Below are 23,110 nucleotides of genomic sequence, written 5' to 3'. Positions count from 1 at the left end.
TGACACCTTGATGAGTCATAATACAGAATTTGTGACCTTCAACTGTTATCCACATACCATATCTGAGCTGAGAGAAATGGCTTGATCTTGCAAGCCTCATGAGTAGCCCTTGCTTCATGCATAAGCAATGCCAGCTAGCTTGAGTAAGGATTTGCAGAATCAAGTCCTTAGAATTATCTCCAAGTTTACATCCTATCACATTGTACAAGTACAGCATTTTAATTAAAAAATAATCTTTCCATAGTTATTTTTATTCCTTTTCAACAGCATATATAATAGAACTTTACAAAGGTACATTAAATTATTCAATTGTGTTTAACAAAAAAATAATCACGGGTTGAAAATAGAGCCCTGCAATTATGCTTCATTAAAATATTGTTAGATTTATAAACATGATACTATTTCTTCTTTCAGGCCCTGATTCAAGAGGATATCCCTATTCAGGACAGCACTTAAACATGTACTCAGAGTTAAGCATTTCCTTACATATTGTACTGAACAGGGGGTGGACTTAAGCACATTTAAGTGCTTTCCTGAATCAGAAATGTCTATATGCATTTATTGGCCCTGCTGCTCCTGCTATATTCCTTCACTGTGCAGTGCAGTGCAGCGCAGCCAGCCCCACAAGTTGTCCTTTTGCTTTATTGGTTTATTAGTCATAATTTGCTCCCAAGGGCATAGACCTCATCTTCCAGTTGTCAATTTGTATATTTCTACTACTGGCAAGAGAGTGTGTGTCTCTATGGTGCTATATAATTAATAAATAGCTGTAGCTGAGCTCTGGTAAAAATTGACTGCAGTGATTCCAAACCCTAATGGTATAGCCATTTTAATTACAAAAAGCTATGTTAAAGCTAGGTTTTAGTTGCACAAAAATAGGCAATTTCTTAGCTGAGTTTCTCTCTGCAACCTTAAATCTGCCCCTTTTGTGAATGCGATTAAAAGACCCCACTGTAATAATCATGTACAATCAGCAAAATTTTACTCATGTACTGGGGCAAGGTTTTTGGGTTTTGGTTTTTTTTATTGTTACTGGTATAAAAATATTCATGTTTTCACTTACAATCATCATTGTATCACTGTAAAGGCAAAAACAAGCTCTGGAGAAGGAGAAGCCAGAAATCCCAAAGGCTTTGAAACAAAAAGCAAGGGGGGTGGGAGGTTTGTTTTTAAAAAACGATGTGCAACTGTTAGCCTGACATTAATGGTAGGAGCTCCAGTTTTAATAGGGATAGAAAGACGTTGTTTCTATGCAAAATGTTCACCCTCTTCAGATTCGTTTTCAAGCAGCAGCAAATTATACGCTGGAGCATGTCCCCAGGCTCACCAAGCCCAGTTGGTACAAGTCCAGGAGGACCAGAAGTCACATTTATCAGTATCTCTGCTCCCCCTCACTCTGCCAGTCAGGGCAAAATTTAAAGTTCAGGCTCAACCCTCCAAAAAGCTGAGCACCCTCAATTCCCATATACTTCAGCAGGAATTGAGGATACTGAACACCTTGCATGGGTGCTCAGAATCCTACAGAATCAAACCCTAAGAGGCAGTCCTGAGTCCTTTAAGTCACAAGGCTCCTAAGGGTTATCCCTGTTTGCTTCTCCTCGGCCATGTAAGGTGCATACGCAGAAATATGACAGGGCTCCATATTCAAGTCAGACAGCTAGAGATCGAACAGCTTTGATTTATTTAAAGAACCATTCACAAAGTCCTATTAAATGCATCCTAAATCTTCCAACATCTACTTTGCTTTTAGTATCCAGTTACAAAAAATGCTTCTTCTCATAGGTAAGCTGCATTTCTAAAGAGCCTTTATTTGTGATGACATGAAAACCAGAATATCTGTTATGAGGACAGGCCTTCATTTAGCCTCTGGTAAGGTTTGATTCGATTGTTACAGTACCCCTCCCCTACTTTACTGAGGTGGACAACCATTAATTAAAATTCACAAGACAATTAATCACAGCTCTATAAAGCTGTCATGTGTCTCTGCCTGTCACAACCTCTGTATCAGATTAAATTTGTTCAGTCAGGTTCAAAGAATGGTCACATGAAAGGTCACAATTTGATAAAAACCTAACAAAGTATTCACTACCACATAAAGAGAGAGAGAAGCAGCACATTGTACATCTGTTTAATTAATTAGAACAAGCCTTCTCATTGAGTCACCAAGTCATTTGTAGCTGTCACTGTGCACTATCAGCTACTTTCCAGGCATTTCCTTCACTGTTTTCATGTTGCCATCAGGAGACAAATACTTCCATCATGCACTGGGATAGAAGAAAAGATGTGCCCAGTTAATGGGCCATGAGAATAATGAGATAGGATTCAGTGAGGAAGCCGATTATTCCAAGCTACAGGGGCCTGGATGATGGAACAACATTCTGCAAAAGTGAGAAATCCTGATTTGTATTAACTCATTTAGCCCTGGTCTACACTAGGAGTTGAGGTCGAATTTAGCAGCGTTAAATCTATTTAACCCTGCACCCATCCACACAACGAAGACTTTTTTTTCGACTTAAAGGGCTCTTAAAATTGATTTCCTTACTCCACCCCCGACAAGGGGATTAGTGCTGAAATCGACCTTGCCGGGTCAAATTTGGGGTACTGTGGATGCAATTAGATGGTTTTGGCCTCCAGGAGCTATCCCAGAGTGCTCCCTTGTGACCGCTCTGGACAGCGCTCTCAACTCAGATGCACTGGCCAGGTAGACAGGAAAAGGCCCGTGAACTTTTGAATTTCATTTCCTGTTTGGTCAGCATGGCAAGCTGCAGGTGAGTGCAGAGCTCATCAGCAGAAGGGACCATGATGGAGTCCCAGAATTGCAAAACAGCTCCAGCATGGACTGAACAGGAGGTACGGGATCAGATCGCTGTATGGGGAGAGGAATCCGTGCTATCAGAACTCCTTTCCAGTTTTCGAAATGCCAAAACCTTTGTCAAAATCTCCCAGGGCATGAAGGACAGAGGCCATAACAGGGACCCGAAGCAGTACTGCATGAAACTTAAGGAACTGAGGCAAGCCTACCAGAAAACCAGAGAGGTAAACGGTCGCTCCGAGTCAGAGCCCCAAACATGCCGCTTCTATGATGAGCTGCATGCCATTTTAGGGGGTTCAGCCACCATGTTGTTTGACTCCTTCAGTGGAGATGGAGGCAACACGGAAGCAGGTTTTGGGGACAAGGAAGATAGCTCAAAGCAAGCAAGCGGAGAAACCGGTTTTCCCAACAGCCAGGAACTGTTTCTCACCCTGGACCTCGAGTCAGTACCCCCCAAACCCACCCAAGGCTGCCTCCTGGACCCGCCAGGTGGAGAAGAGACCTCTGGTGAGTGTACCTTTTAAAATAGCATACGTGGTTTAAAAGCAAGCGTGTTAAATGATTAATTTGCCCTGGCATTCGCGGCCAATACGGCTACTGGAAAAGTCTGTTAACGTGTCTGGGGATGGAGCGGAAATCCTCCAGGGACATCTCCATAAAGCTCTCCTGGATGTACTCCCAAAGCCTTTGCAAAAGGTTTCTGGGGAGGGCAACCTTATTCTGTCCACCATGGTAGGACACTTTACCACTCCAGGCCAGTAGCACGTAGTCGGGAATCATTGTAGAACAAAGCATTGCAGTGTATGTTTGCTGGCGTTCAAACAACATCTGTTCTTTATCTCTCTGTGTTATCCTCAGGAGAGTGATATCATTCATGGGCACTTGGTTGAAATAGGGTGCTTTTCTTAAGGGGACATTCAGAGGTGCCCATTCCTGCTGGGCTGTTTGCCTGTGGCTGAACAGAAATGTTCCCCGCTGTTAGCCAAGGGGAGGGGGGAGAGGTTAGCCACGTTGTGGTGGTGGGGGGGAAGCAAAATGCGACCTTGTAACGAAAGCGCATGTGCTATGTATGTAATGTTAACAGCAACGTTTACTGTGAAAGAGTGTACTCATTGTATAAAATGTGTCTTTTTAAATACCGCTGTCCCCTTTTTTCTCCACCAGCTGCATGTGTTTCAAGGATCACAGGATCTTCTCCTTACCAGAGGCTAGCGAAGATTAGCAGGTGAAAAAAATGCACTCGTGATGAAATGTTCTCTGAACTCATGCTGTCCTCCCACACGGAGGGAGCACAGACAAATGCATGGAGGCAGACAATGTCAGAATGCAGGAAAGCACAAAATGACCAGGAGGAGAGGTGGTGGGCTGAAGCATGATGAGAGGAGGCAGGAATAATGCTGAGGCTGCTGGAGGATCAAACTAATATGCTCCAGCGTATGGTTGAGCTGCAGGAAAGGCAGCAGGAGCACAGACCGCCGCTACAGCCACTGTGTAATAAACCGCCCTCCTCCCCAAGTTCCATAGCCTCCCTCACCCAGACACCCAAGAATGGGGTGGGGAGGCCTCTGGCTACCCAGCCACTCCACTCCAGAGGATTGCCCAAGCAACAGAAGGCTGGCATTCAATAAGTGTTAAAGTTTTAAACTTTTAAAGTGCTGTGTGACCTTGTCCTTCCCTCCTCCACCACCCCTCCCAGGCTACTTTGGCAGTTATCCCCCTATTTGTGTGATGAATTAAAAAAGAATGCATGAATGTGAAGCAACAATGACTTTATTGCCTCTGCAAGCGGTGATCAAAGGGAGGAGGGGCGGGTGGTTAGCTTACAGGGAAGTAGAGTGAACCAAGGGGCGGGGGGTTTCATCAAGGAGAAACAAACAGAACTTTCACACCATAGCCTGGCCAGTCATGAAACTGGTTTTCAAAGCTTCTCTGATGCGTACCGCGCCCTCCTGTGCTCTTCTAACCGCCCTGGTGTCTGGCTGCGCGTAACCAGCAGCCAGGCGATTTGCCTCAACCTCCCACCCCGCCATAAACGTCTCCCCCTTACTCTCACAGATATTGTGGAGTACACAGCAAGCAGTAATAACAGTGGAAATATTGGTTTCACTGAGGTCTAAGAGTAACAGCCGTGTTAGTCTGTATTCGCAAAAAGAAAAGGAGGACTTGTGGCACCTTAGAGACTAACCAATTTATTAGAGCATAAGCTTTCGTGAGCTACAGCTCACTTCCTCAGATGCATATCGTGGAAACTGCAGCAGGCTTTATATATACACAGAGAATATGAAACAATACCTATTCCCACCCCACTGTCTTGCTGGTAATAGCTTATCTAAAGTGATTTCCAGCACAAATCCAGGTTTTCTCACCCTCCACCCAGGAAATAGCCCAGCTTGATTGTCATGCACATTGTGTAAAGAGTTGTCACTTTGGATGGGCTATCACCAGCAGGAGAGTGAATTTGTGTGGGGGGGTGGAGGGTGAGAAAACCTGGATTTGTGCTGGAAATCACTTTAGATAAGCTATTACCAGCAGGACAGTGGGGTGGGAATAGGTATTGTTTCATATTCTCTGTGTATATATAAAGCCTGCTGCAGTTTCCACGATATGCATCTGAGGAAGTGAGCTGTAGCTCACGAAAGCTTATGCTCTAATAAATTGGTTAGTCTCTAAGGTGCCACAAGTCCTCCTTTTCTTTTTACTGAGGTCTAAGCGAGTCAGTAAACTGCGCCAGCGCGCTTTTGAACATCCAAATGCACATTCTACCACCATTCGCAACTTGTTCAGCCTGTAGTTGAACAGCTCCTGACTACTGTCCAGGCTGCCTGTGTATGGCTTCATAAGCCATGGCATTAAGGAGTAGGCTGGGTCCCCAAGGATAACTGTAGGCATTTCAACATCCCCAATGGTTATTTTCTGGTCTGGAAAGTAAGTCCCTTGCTATAGCTGTTCATACAGACCAGAATTCCTGAAGATGTGAGTGTCATGTACCTTTCCCTGCCATCCCATGTTGATGTTGGTGAAACGTCCCTTGTGATCCACCAGTACTTGCAGCACTATTGAAAAGTACCCCTTGCAGTTTATGTACTCGCCGGCTTGGTGCTCCGGTGCCAAGATAGGGATATGGATTCCGTCTATGGCCCCACCACAGTTAGGGAATCCCATTGCAACAAAGCCATCCACTATGACCTGCACATTTCCCAGGGTCACTACCCTTGATATCAGCAGATCTTTGATTGTGTTGGCTACTTGCATTACAGCAGCCCCCATCGTAGATTTCCCCACTCCAAATTGATTCCCGACTGACCGGTAGCTGTCTGGCGTTGCAAGCTTCCACAGGGCTATTGCCACTCGCTTCTCACTGTGAGGGCTGCTCTCATCTTGGTATTCTTGCGCTTCAGGGCAGGGGAAAGCAAGTCACAAAGTTCCATGAAAGTGCCCTTACGCATGCGAAAGTTTCGCAGCCACTGGGAATCTTCCCAGACCTGCAACACTATGCGGTCCCACCAGTCTGTGCTGGTTTCCTGGGCCCAGAATCGGCGTTCCACCGCATGAACCTGCCCCATTAGCACCATGATGCCCACATTGCCAGGGCTCGTGCTTTGAGAGAAGTCTGTGTCCATGTCCTCATTGCTGACATCGCTTACTCACCCGGTTTCGCTTTGCCAGGTTCTGGTGCTGCATATGCTGCTGGATAATGCGCATGGTGTTTAATGTGCTCCTAATTGCCAAAGTGATCTGAGCGGACTCCTTGCTTGCCGTGATATGGCGTCTGCACAGAAAAAAGGCGCGGAACAATTGTCTGCCGTTGCTCTGACAGAGGGAGGGGCGACTGACGACATGGCTTACAGGGTTGGCTTACATGGAATTAAAATCAACAAAGGGGATGGCTTTACATCAAGGAGAAACAGAAACAACTGTCACAGAGAATGGCCCCCTCAAGGATTGAACTCAAAACCCTGGGTTTAGCAGGCCAATGCTCAACCCACTGAGGGAAAAAATTAGCATGGGGAAATAGTTTTTAGTTTGTGTAATGACTCATCCACTCCCAGAATTCAAGCTTAATTTAATGGTGTCCAGTTTGCAAATTAATTCCAGTTCTGCAGTTTCTCGTTGGAGTCTGTTTTTGAAGTTTTTTTTTTTTAAGAACTGCAACATTTAGGTCTGTAATTGAGTTTCCAGCGAGGTTGAAGTGTTCTCCGACTGGTTTTTGAATGTTATAATTCTTGACGTCCGATTTGTGTCCATTTATTCTTTTACGTAGAGACTGTCCGGTTTGGCCAATGTACATGGCAGAGGGGCATTGCTGGCACATGATGGCATATCTCACATTGGTAGATGTGCAGGTGAACGAGCCTCTGATAGTGTGGCTGATGTGATTAATTACATTGATCATAGGACCTAACCACATTAGCCACAGTATCAAAGGGTCGTTCTAATTTTTCCCCTACTGTTACTCACACCTTCTTGTCAACTGTTTGAAATGAGGCATCCTGATTATCACTACAAAAATGTTCAGTTTTTTTGTTTTTTTTTCTCCTGCTGCTAACAGCCCACCTTAATCTACGAGTCTCCTTAGAGTTGATATGGCAACACCCATTTGTTCATGTTTTCTGTATATATATATCTTCCTACTGTATTTTCCACTGAATGCATCTGATGAAGTAAGCTGTAGCTCACAAAGGTTATGCTCAAATAAATTTGTTAGTCTCTAAGGTGCCACAAGTACTCCTCATTCTTTTTGCTGATACAGACTAACACGGCTGTTACTCTGAAACCTCTGAAGTCAGTAGAACAACACAGGTTAAAATCAGTGAGAACAGAATCAGGGCCAATCACCTGCCCTTTACATCAACAAATACATCACTCAAATGCCTTTGTTACAAAACCTTGGTAACCTATTCTCAGAATTTTTTTACGCATTGGCTGACTGACAAACTCTTGATTCACAGGTTATCTGCCTATTTTTCTTATTGGAGGAAAAAATCAGGAATCTGAATTTTATAGCACCTATCAAGTGAAAGACATGCTAATAAAATACATCAACAACATATAAAAACTGGTAAGATTAATGCCTTTTCTGATTATTTGTCATAGTATACAAGTTTTTATTCTACCATTACTGAAAATGTGATATCACAAAAATAGAATGCTGCACTTTCCCAATTACAATCAAGTTTCAACATATTCTCAACGTCCACTCGCGCAACAAAAGTAAGAACTTGTTTTCTTGACCTTAGCCTCCACTTGTGCACATACGCACATCTGTGCATTTATTTTTCCAGCACTGGAACTTGAATGGAATAGGTTAGATCAGACAGACAAACATGCCAGTGACGTGATTCAAGAATCTGTGCACACACATGATGGAATCTATCACCTCTGTGTGCAGGCATTAGTGCTGAGAAAATGCATGCACGCATTTTGTGTACGTGCACACAAGATTGTACATGTATAAATGGAGGCCAAGCTGAGGTCCCAGTGGAAGTCAGGGCCTAAAACAAACGTAAAACAATTTTGATAAACAAGTTTACAGAAGAATGTTTGAGTACAAGATGTATTGAATAAATAAATCCTCCTTCCCTCATTATTTTTCTGCAATCTGTTTAAGGGAGTAGTCTGTTATTGCACAAGAGTTTTGACTAAATTCTTTTCTCTAACACACACACTTTGTCATTGAAATCAATGAAAGTCCTGTGCCTTTGGGAATCTAGAAGACATCGTTTGGAAGAGAGGTTTTAAAATCAAAATAATATTTATTGAAAAATAGAGTGTGTTTTTGGCTTCTCTTTGGAAATTGTTTGTTTTAGTTTAAAAGTTTAACGTGGTTCTAGAATACTTCACTCATGAGATATTATCTTTATGTCACTTAAGGTATGATCCTGGCAAAAGAGATACAAAACAAATACATAGGCTTTGGGAAAAAGGGAAAAAAGGCAGGGAAACAGGATAATGCTGGCACAGTTCCTTGCACTGAAGTATAATAGTTTTTTACTAGATGTCCTGAACATGCCAACTACTGCTGTGACTGTCACGGAGGTTGTGTTCAAGTGTATAAAAAACACTTGATACACTTTAGCTGTTTATCACACAGGCAATATTTAAAGCTTTAACTATATAAAATCTGAAAACTGTCAGTTTCAAAGTTGTTCGGGTTTTTGTTTTTTCCATTCCCCACCCCTTTATGGTAAAAGTGATACTTCTGCATAGAAAGAGACCATCTACCTACCCAGCTAAATACAGTCATTATTTAATATAAGAAATACGATACAAAAGCAAGTAGAGCTAGTTGAAGTATTAATTCATGAATCCTTAAATAACAATCAATCAATCATTGTCCCTCCTCTGCGTAAACAAAGAGTTACGGTGAAAATTACAGAGATAGTATGCAGATCACGTTCTGTTCAGGTCACTACACTGTCTTTCACTGCAGTTTGTAGAAACAACTTTTTTTAAAGTTATGAAATTTCACCTGTACACCTCACTGTTACTGTCATGTCATGTCACATCAGCTTGAACAAATCCCTATTAGTTCCTGACAACTTCAAGCACATACAATGCACTGTGGATTATAAACATTTTGTAATGCAATCAATCTATTTTTCTTTACTTTTTTCCATGTCACATTCATCTTCCACTTCTCCAACAACTGCTCCTTTCCTCTAAGCAGGCTGACAAGAGCGCAGTTGCCTTTATTACTACTGTCCATGTTATTCTTATATGCGATGTTGCTGTAGCTGTGTTGGTCCCAGGAGATTAGGAAGACTAGGTGGATGAGGTAATATCTTTCATTGGACCAACTTCTGTTGGTGACAGAGAGACATGCTTTTGAGCCACACAGTTCTTCTTCAGCTCGAAAACATCTCTCTGTCACCAACAGAAGCTGGTCCAATAAAATATATTGCCCCACCCACCTTGTGTCTGGTTATTCTTAGGCAGTCCTGAAGGGAGTATACATGCACAAAGCAGTGACTGTTCTCCATAGAAACAGGGTGCTTCATCTCAGGATCATGGTTAGCTTCTATTAGACTAAGAAGTATTTTAATTTTTGTCTACTCTGGTCCCATATTTAAAGATCAGAGAAGAAGAGGGAAAGGGTCCTGAATCTAATCCCCCTCAGCTTTCCAAAAAGCTTTATACAGAAATCACCATCCTGGCTATTGCTGTTTTTGTGTGTGCATGCATGCACACCTATCCATAAATGCAACACACACACACACAAAGTCATAGCATTACAGCAAGTGAATAGTTCCTGCTAAAGATACAAACAAGATGACAATATGTGCAATTTAATACACAATGCAAGTGATCAAGTATCATAAATCTCACTGTAAAAATCTCTGCATGGCTACCAAGTTTTCATTTGAAAATCAGATTCACGTGAAAGACAACTAGGGTGACCAGATGTCTCGATTTTATAGGGACAGTCCCGATTTTTGGGTCTTTTTCTTATATAGGCTCCTATTACCCCCACCTGCTGTCCCGATTTTTCACATTTGCTGTCTGGTCACCCTAGACTCTGTACATAAACAGCAGCAGCCCTCATAGTGTAAGCCATGCCCACTTGTGAGAGCCATACATTTCATGCTCACCACATACCATGGTAACAGTTGGCAGCACACACGCAGCGGTCAGTTGTGATTTATAGTGGGTTTTGCATTCCTGTTAATATTTTTAAGCTGACATTGCATTGTCAAATAATGCACCTTTGACAGCATGGATGTATAGAATGCGTGTGGGAGAGAACCTGTATCTTTATGTATATTTAGGGCTCTTCATTTTCGGTTTTTACTGAAAACCCCTTAAAAATTCCCATGTTTTGAAAAACCCAGTATTTGGATTTTTCTAATTTCTACCCAGATTTTGTACCTGCTTGAACTTCCCGGACCCGGTGCCGTGGCCACTCTTAGATTCCCCGCTGGCCTCCTCAGCATGACTGTGCCAGGGAGGGTAAATGCTGGTTAGTGGCTGCTGCCACAGCTGTCCAGTGAAGGAGCAAAACAGGCAGGGACACTGCTGAGACCACCAAACACTGTAGTGACAGGCTGCAGGGAGAGGAAGGCTGTACCCTGTAAGTCCTGGCCCTCTTCTGGCCCCGGCCTTACCCCTGTTCAGCACCCCCTTCTACGCCACCCACTGCCATTGTATCAGGCACCCCCTTGCTCTCACTGGGTGCCCCCATGAGTTCCAGGAGCATCCTCCCCACCACACGTGCTGCCACCGTGAGTACTGGACATGCCCCTCCTCCCCATCCCCTGATAGCCACTGCGAGCAGCTGGGTCCAGAGATCTGTCACTGCCTGGCGAGGAAACCCAGGGCACAGAATCCCCTCCTGCTCCCAGGATGGGAACAATGAAGAGGGTGGAGCTGAGGAGCACCAAGACACACTGGAAAAACTGTTGCAAGCCTGTACCTTCAGGCTTTCAGAATTCACACACTGAAGATCCTTATATCAAGTGTAACTGCTCAAGTCACCAACAGTGAACTGACTTAGTTTTAAATGCAGTTTTATTTTTGTACTGGGAATTAGATATACACACAATAAATTTTTACCGTTCTCTATTTGTTGTTTTTGTTCTGATCTCCCATCCCCAGTATTAAACCTGATATTCACCTAGAAAACTGCTAAATTAATTTTCTGTAGTTATTTTCACCCATTTTTTCATTTTTGAAATAACTATCAACACATTCCTCAGAATTTAAAAAGAAATAACCAGAAACCAAAAGGCTTATGCATATTGTATAGAAACAGACACACAATAATTTACAACTGCCTCTTTCACAAGCAGCCCTTTAAATTACCTGAATTCATTTTGATGTATTTCAGCAATTTTCCTTTCCAGCTTCTGTGATTGTTTGGGAAAAATCTTGAAGTCGCTAATGTAATTGTCTGGGTGTTCATCAGGATCATAATCACCGAGCTCAGCTGGACAAGTTAAAAAACAAAACAAAGCAGCAGAATGAGTTAAATTAAAGAGTAAGTTAATGATGGAAAACAGAGATAGTGAATGAACGTGTCCTCCTGTAGATCAACCTCCATGTGTCATTCAGAAAGTTGCCAATTTTAGTAAGAGTTCAATAAACTGTATTTCCAAAGGAAAGCACGCTTGTTGCATTCATAAGGCTACAAAATATCTGGAGAGATACCTAGTCTTTGAGGAATGTGCATCACCACTGTGGGAGCACAAACTCCTCCCCATCCAATAAATGAATTTCAAAGTACAGTTTGCAGGTAATTGATTATAAAAGGTAATTGAAAACCATCATTTGGTGATAACATGCTCTGAAAAATATATATAGTTAAACCAAACATCTGCCCTTCATCACTCGGTAGACAAGCAATTTAATAAAACAGACCAAAACACTCTGAACTAGATTTTCCTCTCACCTATCCCAGTGTAACAACACTGAAGAAAATAAGTTTAATCTTACCCTAGTATATAAGCACAAAAGCTGTGCTCACTAACATTAGTCAATTTGCACCAGTTTATGCCAACGGTGAATTTGGTCAACTGACTTCGATGGGAGCTCTTGGGTGTTCAGCTCTTTAGAAAATCAGGCCACTTATTTAAGTGCCTAAATATGGATTTAGAAGCCTAGTATTAGGCACATATTTTTAGCCTTGTTGGCCTTTGCTATCCAGCTCTGGGCCTCAGTCTGGCTTTGGATATACTGTACATGAGGGACAATGCTCCCTAATGCAGCAAAAGTTGCATGTACGAATCTGGAAGCAGAATATACAGCCTCTTTTTCCAAACCTTTATACACTCCTGCTGATCATGCTAATAAGGTTGCCAACCCTCCCAGTTTGGCCAGGAGTCTCCCGGTATCAAGCTCTAGCTCCTAGAGGCGACCGAAGCCAAACCAGGAGATTTTAGGATGCTAAAAGTCCGGCGGCACAGTGGGACTAAGGCGGGCTCCCTACCTGCCCTGGCTCTGCACCACTCCCGGAAGTGGCAACATGTCCGGCAGCAGCTCCTAGGAGGAGGCATGGCCAGGGAGTCTCTGTGCACTGCCCCCGCCCCGAGCACTGACTCTGCAGCTCCCATTGGCCGGGAACAGGGAACCGTGGCCAATGGGAACTGGGGGGGGGGGTGCTTGCAGGCAGGGGCAGCGCAAAGAGCCACCTGGGAGCCTAGGAATCGCTGCTGGACATTACTCCACTTCCAGGAGCCACCGGAGGTAAGTGCCGCCCAGTCAGAGCCTGCCCCTAGAACCTCCTCCCACACCCCAACTCCATGCCCCCTCCTGCACCCAAACTCCCTCCTACAGCCCGCACCCTCTGCGACACCCCAACCCCCTGCCCCAGGCTCAGCCCAAAGCCCCCTCCCCCACACTCCAAACCTCTCGGCCCCACTGCCCTTACCAGGGCCCACCCGCATCCCCCTGTCCCAGCCCAGTGAAAGTGAGTGAGCGACAGAGGAAGGGGGGCTGGAGTGAGCAGGTGCGGGGCCTTGGAGAAGAGGCAGGTCAGGGGCATGGCCTTGGGGAAAGGGTGGAGCAAGTGTGTTTGGGTTTGTGAAATTAGACCGTTGGCAACCCTATATGCTAATCACTTAGAAATTATTGTGAAGGACATTATTAAAATCACTAAGATAAATAATAAACAAAACTGTAAATAAATTGAGGTATTTACTAGGAACAACATAAAGGATAAGAGAAAGAAATGTCACTTCTAAAAATATTACGAAGATTTTAAAAAGATTATTTCAAAAGAGAAATCAACTGAGCTCCTTTTCCTCATACACTATTTCACCACTCATTCACGTGGGCAAAAAATTGGCATTTACATCACAGTACTACCCCTCTTTCTATACAGGCCTATCCCCTTCCAGGGGTTTGGTCACTTCTTGGCATTTGCAACAGGCACTAGGGCAAGTGTAATTATCAGAGTCTCCCAATCTGATGGTAGAATTTGGTGATGTACTTCCAACACATCATTGCTGCCAAATTACTACAGCACAATGTATGCCTACACATTGGGTATCTGTGCACACAAATTTCCAGATAGATATCTAACTAGCAATCTGTGTGTGCAATCATAGAATTGTCTGCACCAATATAAGGATCCAATTACGTATCCAAGTTTTGCATGTGCACCTCCAGTTTTTCCTCAAAATTTAGCCCTAAAAGTCAGGCCAGTACAGAACAGCCAGGGAGAACCTATTCCCACATTTTTAAGTTGGTGTCAGGAATCTCCAGCATCTCCAATATTTCCGGAATGTCACTGCATACTCTGTTATCCTCATGCCCAGTCCTCAGTTAACACAGACACAAACAGGCTACATCTTATAGTGCTCATTAGCTTTTCTAAAACTGACTTAGTACAGCCTTTGATTGGCCACCAAACAGTAAAGGAAATGAGGATGGTACTCCAATCACCTAGAGACTGAGACCCCATAACCATGGTAATCTACTTGTCTCCCTCTGCCCTGGGGTCCAACTATCATTCAGATCTCCTTTGTTTCAAAGTGGAAAAATGCAATCTGAACCACTGCCTCTGAATCAATTAACTTTTATCTTTTGTTTAGTTCGTACGGAATTGCATATGTTTATATTCAGAAATATAAAGGTACAGAACCTTGATTTCTTTTATAGCTAGAGCTGAGTACCATACACAAAATACTGTATATTCTCATATAAAAACCTAACAGAATTAGTTTGTTTTTTTCAATGTCCTAATTTGTTCCTGGTTTCTTACACTTCTGAACCCCCTCCATTTTTGAAGCACATGTTCAAGTTTAGAGAGAGGATGGCATAAGGACAAAGGGCTCACTATTTCTTTTCACCTTATTCTGAAATACACTTCTAAACCCTTTGCTGTTTATATTGAATACCACTCTCAAGGTGCTGAAATAATTCACAATGTGCTGTGGGTTGTACTTACCTTGGACAATACAGGCACCGAGGTAGGCAGCATCAGAAAAAGAGCACAGCAAACGACCATGGAAAATGTCCCTTTTTATTTGTAGATACAAAAGATATCTGCAATATAGTTTAAAAAAAGCACTTTAGAGTAAGAGTGAGGCCCTGTTGTGAGAGCTTTTCATGTTGTATTTACTTTACCACCAAGACCATCATTGTGGTCAACTATTCTGGGTCTTTCACTTGCTGCATGAAAGGCAGTGAAGGGGAATGTGAAGGAGGGTATGACCTGCAAAAAAACTAGACTACTGACAAGAAGAGAGTTGTTGATTTCCCTCTGGAAAAATATAATTGGGAAAACAAGAGTGACAGTACTTTACTGAGAGAATGACGAAGAGCACAACATAAGGTGAACCCTATTGTAAATTTAATGTCAAAAATCTATGTTAGCTCAGAGAAAGGGTGTTTGGGGGTATGTCATCCCCTTTCAGAATGTTCATCTGAGCAAACTCAAACTTCTGAAAACAAGGAAATGAAATGTAAAAATTGCCCATGTAACCTTAACTCTGCCCTTTTTCAGCAATGCCCCAATATGCCCAGTTTATTAAAAAATACCTTTATTCTGGCAACCCCACAGTTACTGAAATATACATGCTCTTCACCTCCTTTTACAAGCCATTCACTTTCACCCACAGGATTCTAACTAACACTATTTAAAGGACAAAGCAGGGGGAGGGAGATTGCCCAGGCCATGTTCACCAGAAGATCTGCTAGGTCACCACCTCTTAAGTCACCAGTTAGACGCTGCAAAGTGGGCAAAACATGATGCCAATGCAGGCCACCCCAAATCAGTCTGTAGTCAGCAATCCCTATGTAGTCAGTTTACTCCTTGCTCTTCTGCAAACTACTGCAACCTCCTGGTCCAAGAATCACCCAGTATCCACACACTGGCAACTCCGGCAGCATACACATTTATTTTCCATCAGCGGTCAAGCTACTGCGTGCTGTCGATTCCAAATATCCACACTGTGCATCTTGGGAAACACCGCATTAATCTGCCCCGAGATCAGGAAGTAGCCACTTGGGTCCACTCCCAAGGCTAGTAAAATACAGATTTTCTCAAACCACCGATCTAAGGTTTGTCTACCACCCATCCTCATGTCCCATCCCCTCCACAGCCAGAACTCCTCTCCCTGTTCCTGTCCCCACCCCCACTCCGTCCTCACCACCTGACACAATATCAGTCTCCAGCTCCTCTCCCAATATAAGAAAAATTTTCATTAGACCACCTACTGATTATTCTGCTGTGTTCACAGTAAACCTCCCCATAAAATAAATATATTATAACAGACACCACTTGTAGCAAGCAACATGAATTATTAGATCTTCATTCACAGGGTTACAAAAGTTCCAACTAGAAACATCAGTGATGGGGTATTCACAAGGGGAAATGGCGTTGGCACATTCCCTCAAACTACCCAGGTAACCAAAAAGCAGCTGCCTAAAAACCTTTTTTTTTTTTAAATTGGTGCAAGCACAATTACAATCCTTCCACACTACACATCTACCCAAGTGAACATGTTCTTAAATACTGATCTCAGTTTTCATTCCCCCAGGGATTTAGTGAGTTCCAAGCACTACCTTGGATAACGCTTGACAGATTGAGACCATTTTGACCCATATCACATCAATAGTTTGATCTCTAGCTCTGCACAAAAAATCCCCACCTAGAAACTTTTTGAAAAATGATTTTTTTTTCCAGGGCTTACATCTCCACAACCCCTACCTCAAACGACTCCAAGTTTGGCTTACTAACCTTATCCTCCAACCTCCTGAGGCACACCAAATTTCAAAGGAATCTAACAAAGCATCTATATTTTAGAGGACTTGAAAAAGTTGACTGTGACGGGATAGACTACCCTTCTGGGATGCCACCTGATGTACTGGGATTTCACTGAGCCTGCTTGCTCCATTAGCCTGGGCTCCCTCTCCCTGTTTTGCTGAATTATGCTATCCGGCCTCTGGCAGCACACATACACACTGGTAGGAACGCAACAGCCGTAGAATCACACACAGTCTGCAAAACAGTTCTCTCTGAGAAGACTCAGCTAGGAAATCACCCAGCACTCAAGTACAGCTCCCCTCTGGAAAGTACACCCAAAATAATATTGTTTTGTGCTGTAGAGAAATCTATACAATGTAAGCTCATAAATTTGCCCCGTACCTCAATGTGGAGGAAGATACACACAAGTTCTTGCCCCCCCAGTTAGTAATTGCACAAACTGGGTTTAATAATAAACAAAAAAGTTTATTAACTATAAAAGGCAGATTTTAAGTGATTATAAGGGATAGCAAACAGAACAAAGCAGATTATATGAAGCAAATAAAACAAAACAAAACATGCATACTAAGTTTAAGATTTTAAAGAGACTGGCTTCAACAAGTAATTTCTCACACTCAGTGTTGTTTTGGGCAGGATGCAGAGTTTCTGTAGCTTAGAGTTCCAGTTATTTCTCTTTACAGACTAGACTCCTCTGTCTCAGTCTGGATTCAGCCCTTACCTTTCTCACTGCTCAGTTCCTTTGTCTCTTCAGGTACTTTCAGCAGTCTTTCTTCTTGGGCAGGAAGGCAATGGAGAAGAGTCCTGATTGCCTAACTTCCCAGCCTTAAATAAGATTTACAGAAGGTGGGAATCTTTTGTTTCCCAGACTTGACTTCCCCCTCCTTTCAGTGGTAAATTACTAGAAGTCCAAGGTGGTGTTTAGTACCAGGTGACAGGACCACCTGACCTAGTAGTGTCACAGCTACATCCCAGGACACCTCTCAGGAAGGAGAGAGATCAGTATCTTTAAAGTCTTATTGTTTCTTCCTAATGGCCCATCAAAGCCAATGGCCTGTTTGGTGGGTGTCTCCCAAATACACCCCCAGTTATAATTGTTACATAGTCAATATTCCTAACTTTAGATACAGAAATGATACATGCATACAAATTGGATAATCTCATTCAGTAAATCATAACCTTTCCAATGATACCTTACAAGACTCATCTTACATAAAATATATCTTAGGCCATATTCATATTATAACCATATTTCTATGAAGAACATGAGGTGTAATCTGACATTGACCTTTAAACAGAAGTTGTGATACAACCTTAACAGCACCACTACACTATACACTGGTTAGAATACTCACTTGTTATCTGAAATGCCATAGTAAATTGTTAGTTTGTGTGGACCAACCCACTCATTTAAACACTGGCTGCACTATGGAATCTCTCTCTCATAATACTACAGATAGTAGAAACAATATCCATGATGAACGCACTGGCTCCTGCTGAAATTCTCTCCTTTAGCTCTATAGGATCTGAGACAAGCTTCCAAACAAAGCTGAGAGGCCTTGGGGCAGAAGTGGGCACTGGGGCACAGGACACCTGGCTGGGAGAGTCCCACCCCACCAGAGCTGCTCACATTAGAACAGAACTGATGAAAAGGAAACAGTCACCTTCTGTTGGCTACACCACAGAGCAGCATTGAACACCAGAAGCAAGAAGAGAGGCATTTCTTTAGGGATATTTCTCTAAGGGACAGCTGCCCAGGAACTCAAGTACAGTACCACCAACAGCAACAGATCATCTTGGAGCTCAGGTGCCAGCACTGAGCTCCCTTGTGAGCCAGCTGGCTCCTTGCAGCTCCACCATGCAGCTTCCTAACCCCTTGTGGGAAAACAAGCCATTTGAGCACAGCTGCAGGAAGGAAATCAGCCGGGAGGGATTTTTGGAAGGTCTGTGTACTCCTGGAATCCTTCAAGATTTGCATTCACCATGCTCGGTCCACTCTCACCTTCACCTGCATGGACAGCTTATGGAAATGAACCTCCTGGGCCCCTAAGGCAGCATTGTCAACAGACATCCCGGCAGGGGTCTCAGTTTATATGTCTAGGTTATCTGGCTATGTATTTACCCCATACATCCTGTGCCAAGCAATCTTGCCTGTAAATCTGTAACGAACTCCAGAATGGAGCATGACTCAAAAGTGTTAAGTCTTCCACCAGTGTACCTGCCCCTTCCCCCAGAACAGACTATTGCTAAATATTAAATCAACAGAACATTATATCCCTCTTCAAGCAAGTAAAAAGGTCACTTTTCAGGAATTCCCTTTAGTGTCTTACAGCGTTGGATGTTTCCGTAAGAATCTTGTCCCTGAGAGGCTTCATTTACTCTCACACTGCTCTCTACTATTTATTTTTTTCTGTCTGACTAATGTAATCTTTGTCCAGTCACAGTTCACTAATCCATTTTAAACTTGACATTATTGGAGCACAGGTGGTCCCCAAGAGGAAAAAATGTGCTCCACCTTAGTAAACTGAAGGCCTTGGTGATACGAAAAATCCTTAATCTGCAATGACAATGTGCCAAAAGAGGTTGCAGTGGCACTGCATCGGGGCAAACCAGCAGCCTCAAAGCTTGTTTTAATCATCCTCTCCAGGATTTAAATCAGTCTGCACAGCCCTGGGAAAAACCAAAACTCTGGGAGCAAACTTGGGAAAGCATGTTCGCTGTCTAGTGAGTAACAAAACAAATCCTGTGAAAAGGCAGCTCATGGGTTCATCGCAGCACTTCCTAGCCAATTCTGAGGCAAACAGGTCTGCTCTAACACTGCAGGTTGATGGTTTCCGAGTCTGAAGGTGGGGTAAAGTGAGAGATAATACTGGAACCAGCAAATGGTGAGCAGAACTGAGGAGAAGTGACATTAATCATTTAGTCCTGGCCTGCACTAGGCATACTTCTGATTGAGAACAAAAGGTACACACACTTTCAGAATACAGCATAGGAACAGAGATCATTAAAACAACCATCTTCTCTTGTAGAATCAACTGCAGTTGACACACTGACAGCAGTTGACCCCATTAAATTACATTACTGCACACGACGGTCAATAATATGTGCTATACACAGAAATCATCCAAAACTGCAAATTCCTTAGCCAACCACTTACACCTAATGGCGTCCTGTAGCATTTCTCAGGCAAATAACAAAGAAATGGTAGAAGTGTTATGTTTAAGAAAGTTAATATACACCGGATTATTTGGTATTGACTTAGAATTGTATTAATGGAACCAAATGTTATTAAAATAGCAACGTTTTTGCAAATTACATCACTTTTAATGCAAATGGGAAGAGGGAAAAGGCTTGCACTGTAAAGGAAAGAAAAACACAGTATTTTCTGCCTTTACTGCTCCATTATGGGGTGCAAAACACTGACTGTCTAGGCTCTTCCGTGTTGTTAGGCACCCTCATCCAGAAAAACAACCCCAAACACATACATGTACATTTTTAGCACCCAAAAATAGACCTACAAATGAGTGAGAACTATTTTGCCACATCAGTGACAACATTCTGCACCTAGTGGATAAGATATTACTGTGCCACTTTAGGTCAGCAGCAGCATTTCTAGGGCAGCTGGAAAGTTAACCTAATTTTTCATATGCATTCCTGTAGATCTACATAGAGGGAAAGGGAGTGGACGAGTGCAGTATTTCTAAGCAAACAGTCTGGGCAATTTTAATCTCATGAATAGCACTGTCTTTATTCTACTTGTTTGCCTACAACAAATTAAAAACAAAAACAAGCATGTGCTCTCTACTTTCCCAAAATAAAATCCAGACAGTTTTAAAATCATGTCATTCATTTAGGTCTTAAGTGTGGAAGACTGTGATCAGTAACTCCAATGAACTCTGTATTCAAAGATTTCCTGTTAGAAAATTATAGCTGTATAGCCAGCATTAATCAACAACTCTGGTCTCTAGTCCTATTTAAGGTTCGGGGGGGGCAATCTTCAGAGCATCCGTGACAGCAAATGTCTGATTTTCTGTTAACATTACCAAAAACAAATAATGAACTATACAATAAGACAGAACCCTTATTTTAATGAATTAATAGGGTATTGAGGAGTTCATAAAATTGAACATTTCAAAATTACAAGAGGTATGGTGCATAAATTGCACTATGGCGCACTTCATCGCTTTCTTCTTGTGCTTTAAAACTCTGCAATTGCGATGCATTGAAGGCACTGGAATACGAAGAGATGTCAACTTGTTCTTATCGCTGTTATGATGCGGGGTTTTTTTCCACGTTAGGAAAAAATGGTTCATATGATGTGCTGCTCATAAGATTGGTGTTCATAAAAATCGAGGTTCTACTGTACCCCCATTTTATTACTATAACCCTACTTGCAATAAAAAATACTAATATTAATTGAAATCTTTTCTGGCTCCAAATTAAGTCATTACCATGACTCCTATAAACATAAGATGTTGGAGAAGTGTGGGGCTTTTTGTCTGCTTGTTGCTTTTTTGTTGATTTGTTTGTTTGGTTTGGTTTTTTACTTTTTCTGTAGTAAAACAATGTTAATTTAGTTTATAATGATCATAAAAGAAAACAGAGCAAATATTTGAAAACTTCTGAAAGGGCAAAAGTTGTACATAAAGACCAAATAAGTATCTCTAACAACTAGTGTGTGTCTATTTCTTTCTGTTTCATTTAAGTCTTGCGCGTTGTTGGCCCTAACATGGGCTGTTTTAAAATATAAGTTTTATTGAAGCACCTAATGAGTAAAAGCTTTTGTCAAGCCACTTTACAGAATGTACACTGCCTCAGATGCAAAAATAATTACTGGATGGGGTGCGCTGAATATAAGATCACAAGAACATACAACAATTGATATTTATCAAATCTAGCATTTGCATCTCAAGATCTGCGCAGTATTTTTCCTGATGTATATATTACAGATACTGAGGTAACAAGAAGCAACATCTAAGGTCAGTAGCACAGTCGACTGTTTCTCTCTACTAACAGATTTCCCCTAATCTCAGTCTCTCCAAACATCTCTCTCTATGCATATAAAGTACAGTGTGTTACAGTTCCCATGAGCAGATAGCTTTTAGATTCCTCTTAAAAATCTGAAGTTTTGATATCTTGGGAGCCAGTTTGTAAATTGCCCCTCCTTTATGCTTTCTATCTGAATGATGAGTAAGTACATTATTTTGTCTGATACAGAATTGGTAAAAAAATTGTCAACATTTTGTAAGACAGTTGAAAAATAGCAAAACCAATTTTTTGAAATTTTGAAAAACCATCTTTGCAAAAAATTTCTAAAAATTTCCACCAGTTTTATTTTCATAGCACATCTTCCCTTTTCTTCTCATCTGCTTACAAAACCAGACCAATTTCTTCTTCTTTTGGAACTTCAACAAAAAAACCAAAACATTAGTATTAGGGTTTTGTTTTTTTTTAATCTAAAAGTAGTTAATTTCCTCCCTCCCCCAGTCCCGGGTATACATAACCTGAACTCATTATAGTACGTCATAATTTTGCAGATCTCTAAATCTCCCCCTGTTGTAGGAGAGAGACTAATTAATCTAAATGTTTGCTTTTTAATGCAGAGAAGCGTTTCTTTTAATTGAAGCAAACAACAAATACCATGCTCTATCATCAATTTTGGAATGAATGATCATTTGTACTAAATTTCATTAAACTTTCAGGAACTTTCACAAATAAACCAGTAGTCATCACAATACTCTCAGTTACCACGATTACTCATAAAAATATTCATAAGGGGTCCAGCCTACACAGCGACTTGAGGGAATAGGGCCCCGTCTGCCTCCCAGCTCCCTCATGGCATCCTTGGACCTTGGTCTGGGGGGCTCAGAAGCATTGTTTGCCCACTATTCCTCACCTACTCCAAAGCAAGTGAGGTGGGTGTAGATAGAACCTTGGCTCTGGCCCGCCGCCCCCACACTCCCCCCAAAGCACCAGCCAACATAGCTGAGCTACTATGGGGTGGAGGGTTACTACCCTTCGGAGCAAGGGGGAGCAGGACAGGAATCATACCTGAGAGCTATGATTCTCTTTGTGTTGGACTTTGAACGACACAGTCCTTACACGGAGTCGATCACATCCGTGCACTCTAGCCATTCGTATGCTATTTGATTAGCTCTACTTTTAACTATTTATATCAGCAGCAGCATTTTAAATTCTCAGCAGGCAATTCTATTTGTTCCCCCTCCCCCTTAGACTTAGAGGAATTTTCTTATTTTATTCCAACTTTTGAAGTGCTCTCTTAGTAATTTAGAAGCCCTCTTTTGTCTTCACTGAGGTTTTACTCAACCTCACAAATTTGCTGGATTTGTTTGACTGCAAGATCCCATTCTTGAAATCAGGATTGGTTCACAGACTCAAGAATTACAAGGCCAAAAGGGATCACTGTGATCATCTAGTCTGACCTCTTGTACACCACAGGCCATAGAACACCCCCAAAATAATTCCTCGAGCATTTCTAAAGAAAAACATCCAATCTTGATTTTAAAATTGTCACTGATGGAGAATCCACCACACACTTGGTAAATTGTTCCAGTGGCTAATTACACTCTTAAAAA

The 23,110-nt window shown here is 42.2% G+C and overlaps 1 protein-coding gene across 2 annotated transcripts in view; it reads right to left on the bottom strand.

Annotated features, from left to right (window-relative positions):
- FRMD3 (FERM domain containing 3) overlaps positions 1-23,110 on the bottom strand; it is a 222,264-nt gene that overhangs the window by 63,808 nt on the left and 135,346 nt on the right. For both annotated transcript variants that reach the window (XM_073345076.2, XM_073345077.2), the window contains 2 exons: positions 14,697-14,794; positions 11,612-11,735 (listed from right to left, as the gene is read on the bottom strand). In XM_073345076.2, the coding sequence (XP_073201177.1) occupies positions 11,612-11,735; positions 14,697-14,794 (222 nt within the window). The remainder of the gene's footprint in view (positions 1-11,611; positions 11,736-14,696; positions 14,795-23,110) is intronic.

This window comes from Lepidochelys kempii, chromosome 5, assembly GCF_965140285.1.
Source record: "Lepidochelys kempii isolate rLepKem1 chromosome 5, rLepKem1.hap1, whole genome shotgun sequence".
NCBI lineage: Eukaryota > Metazoa > Chordata > Testudines > Cheloniidae > Lepidochelys > Lepidochelys kempii.
Note: the sequence above shows the minus strand (reverse complement) of the source record. Positions and strands in the feature narration are given on the sequence as shown.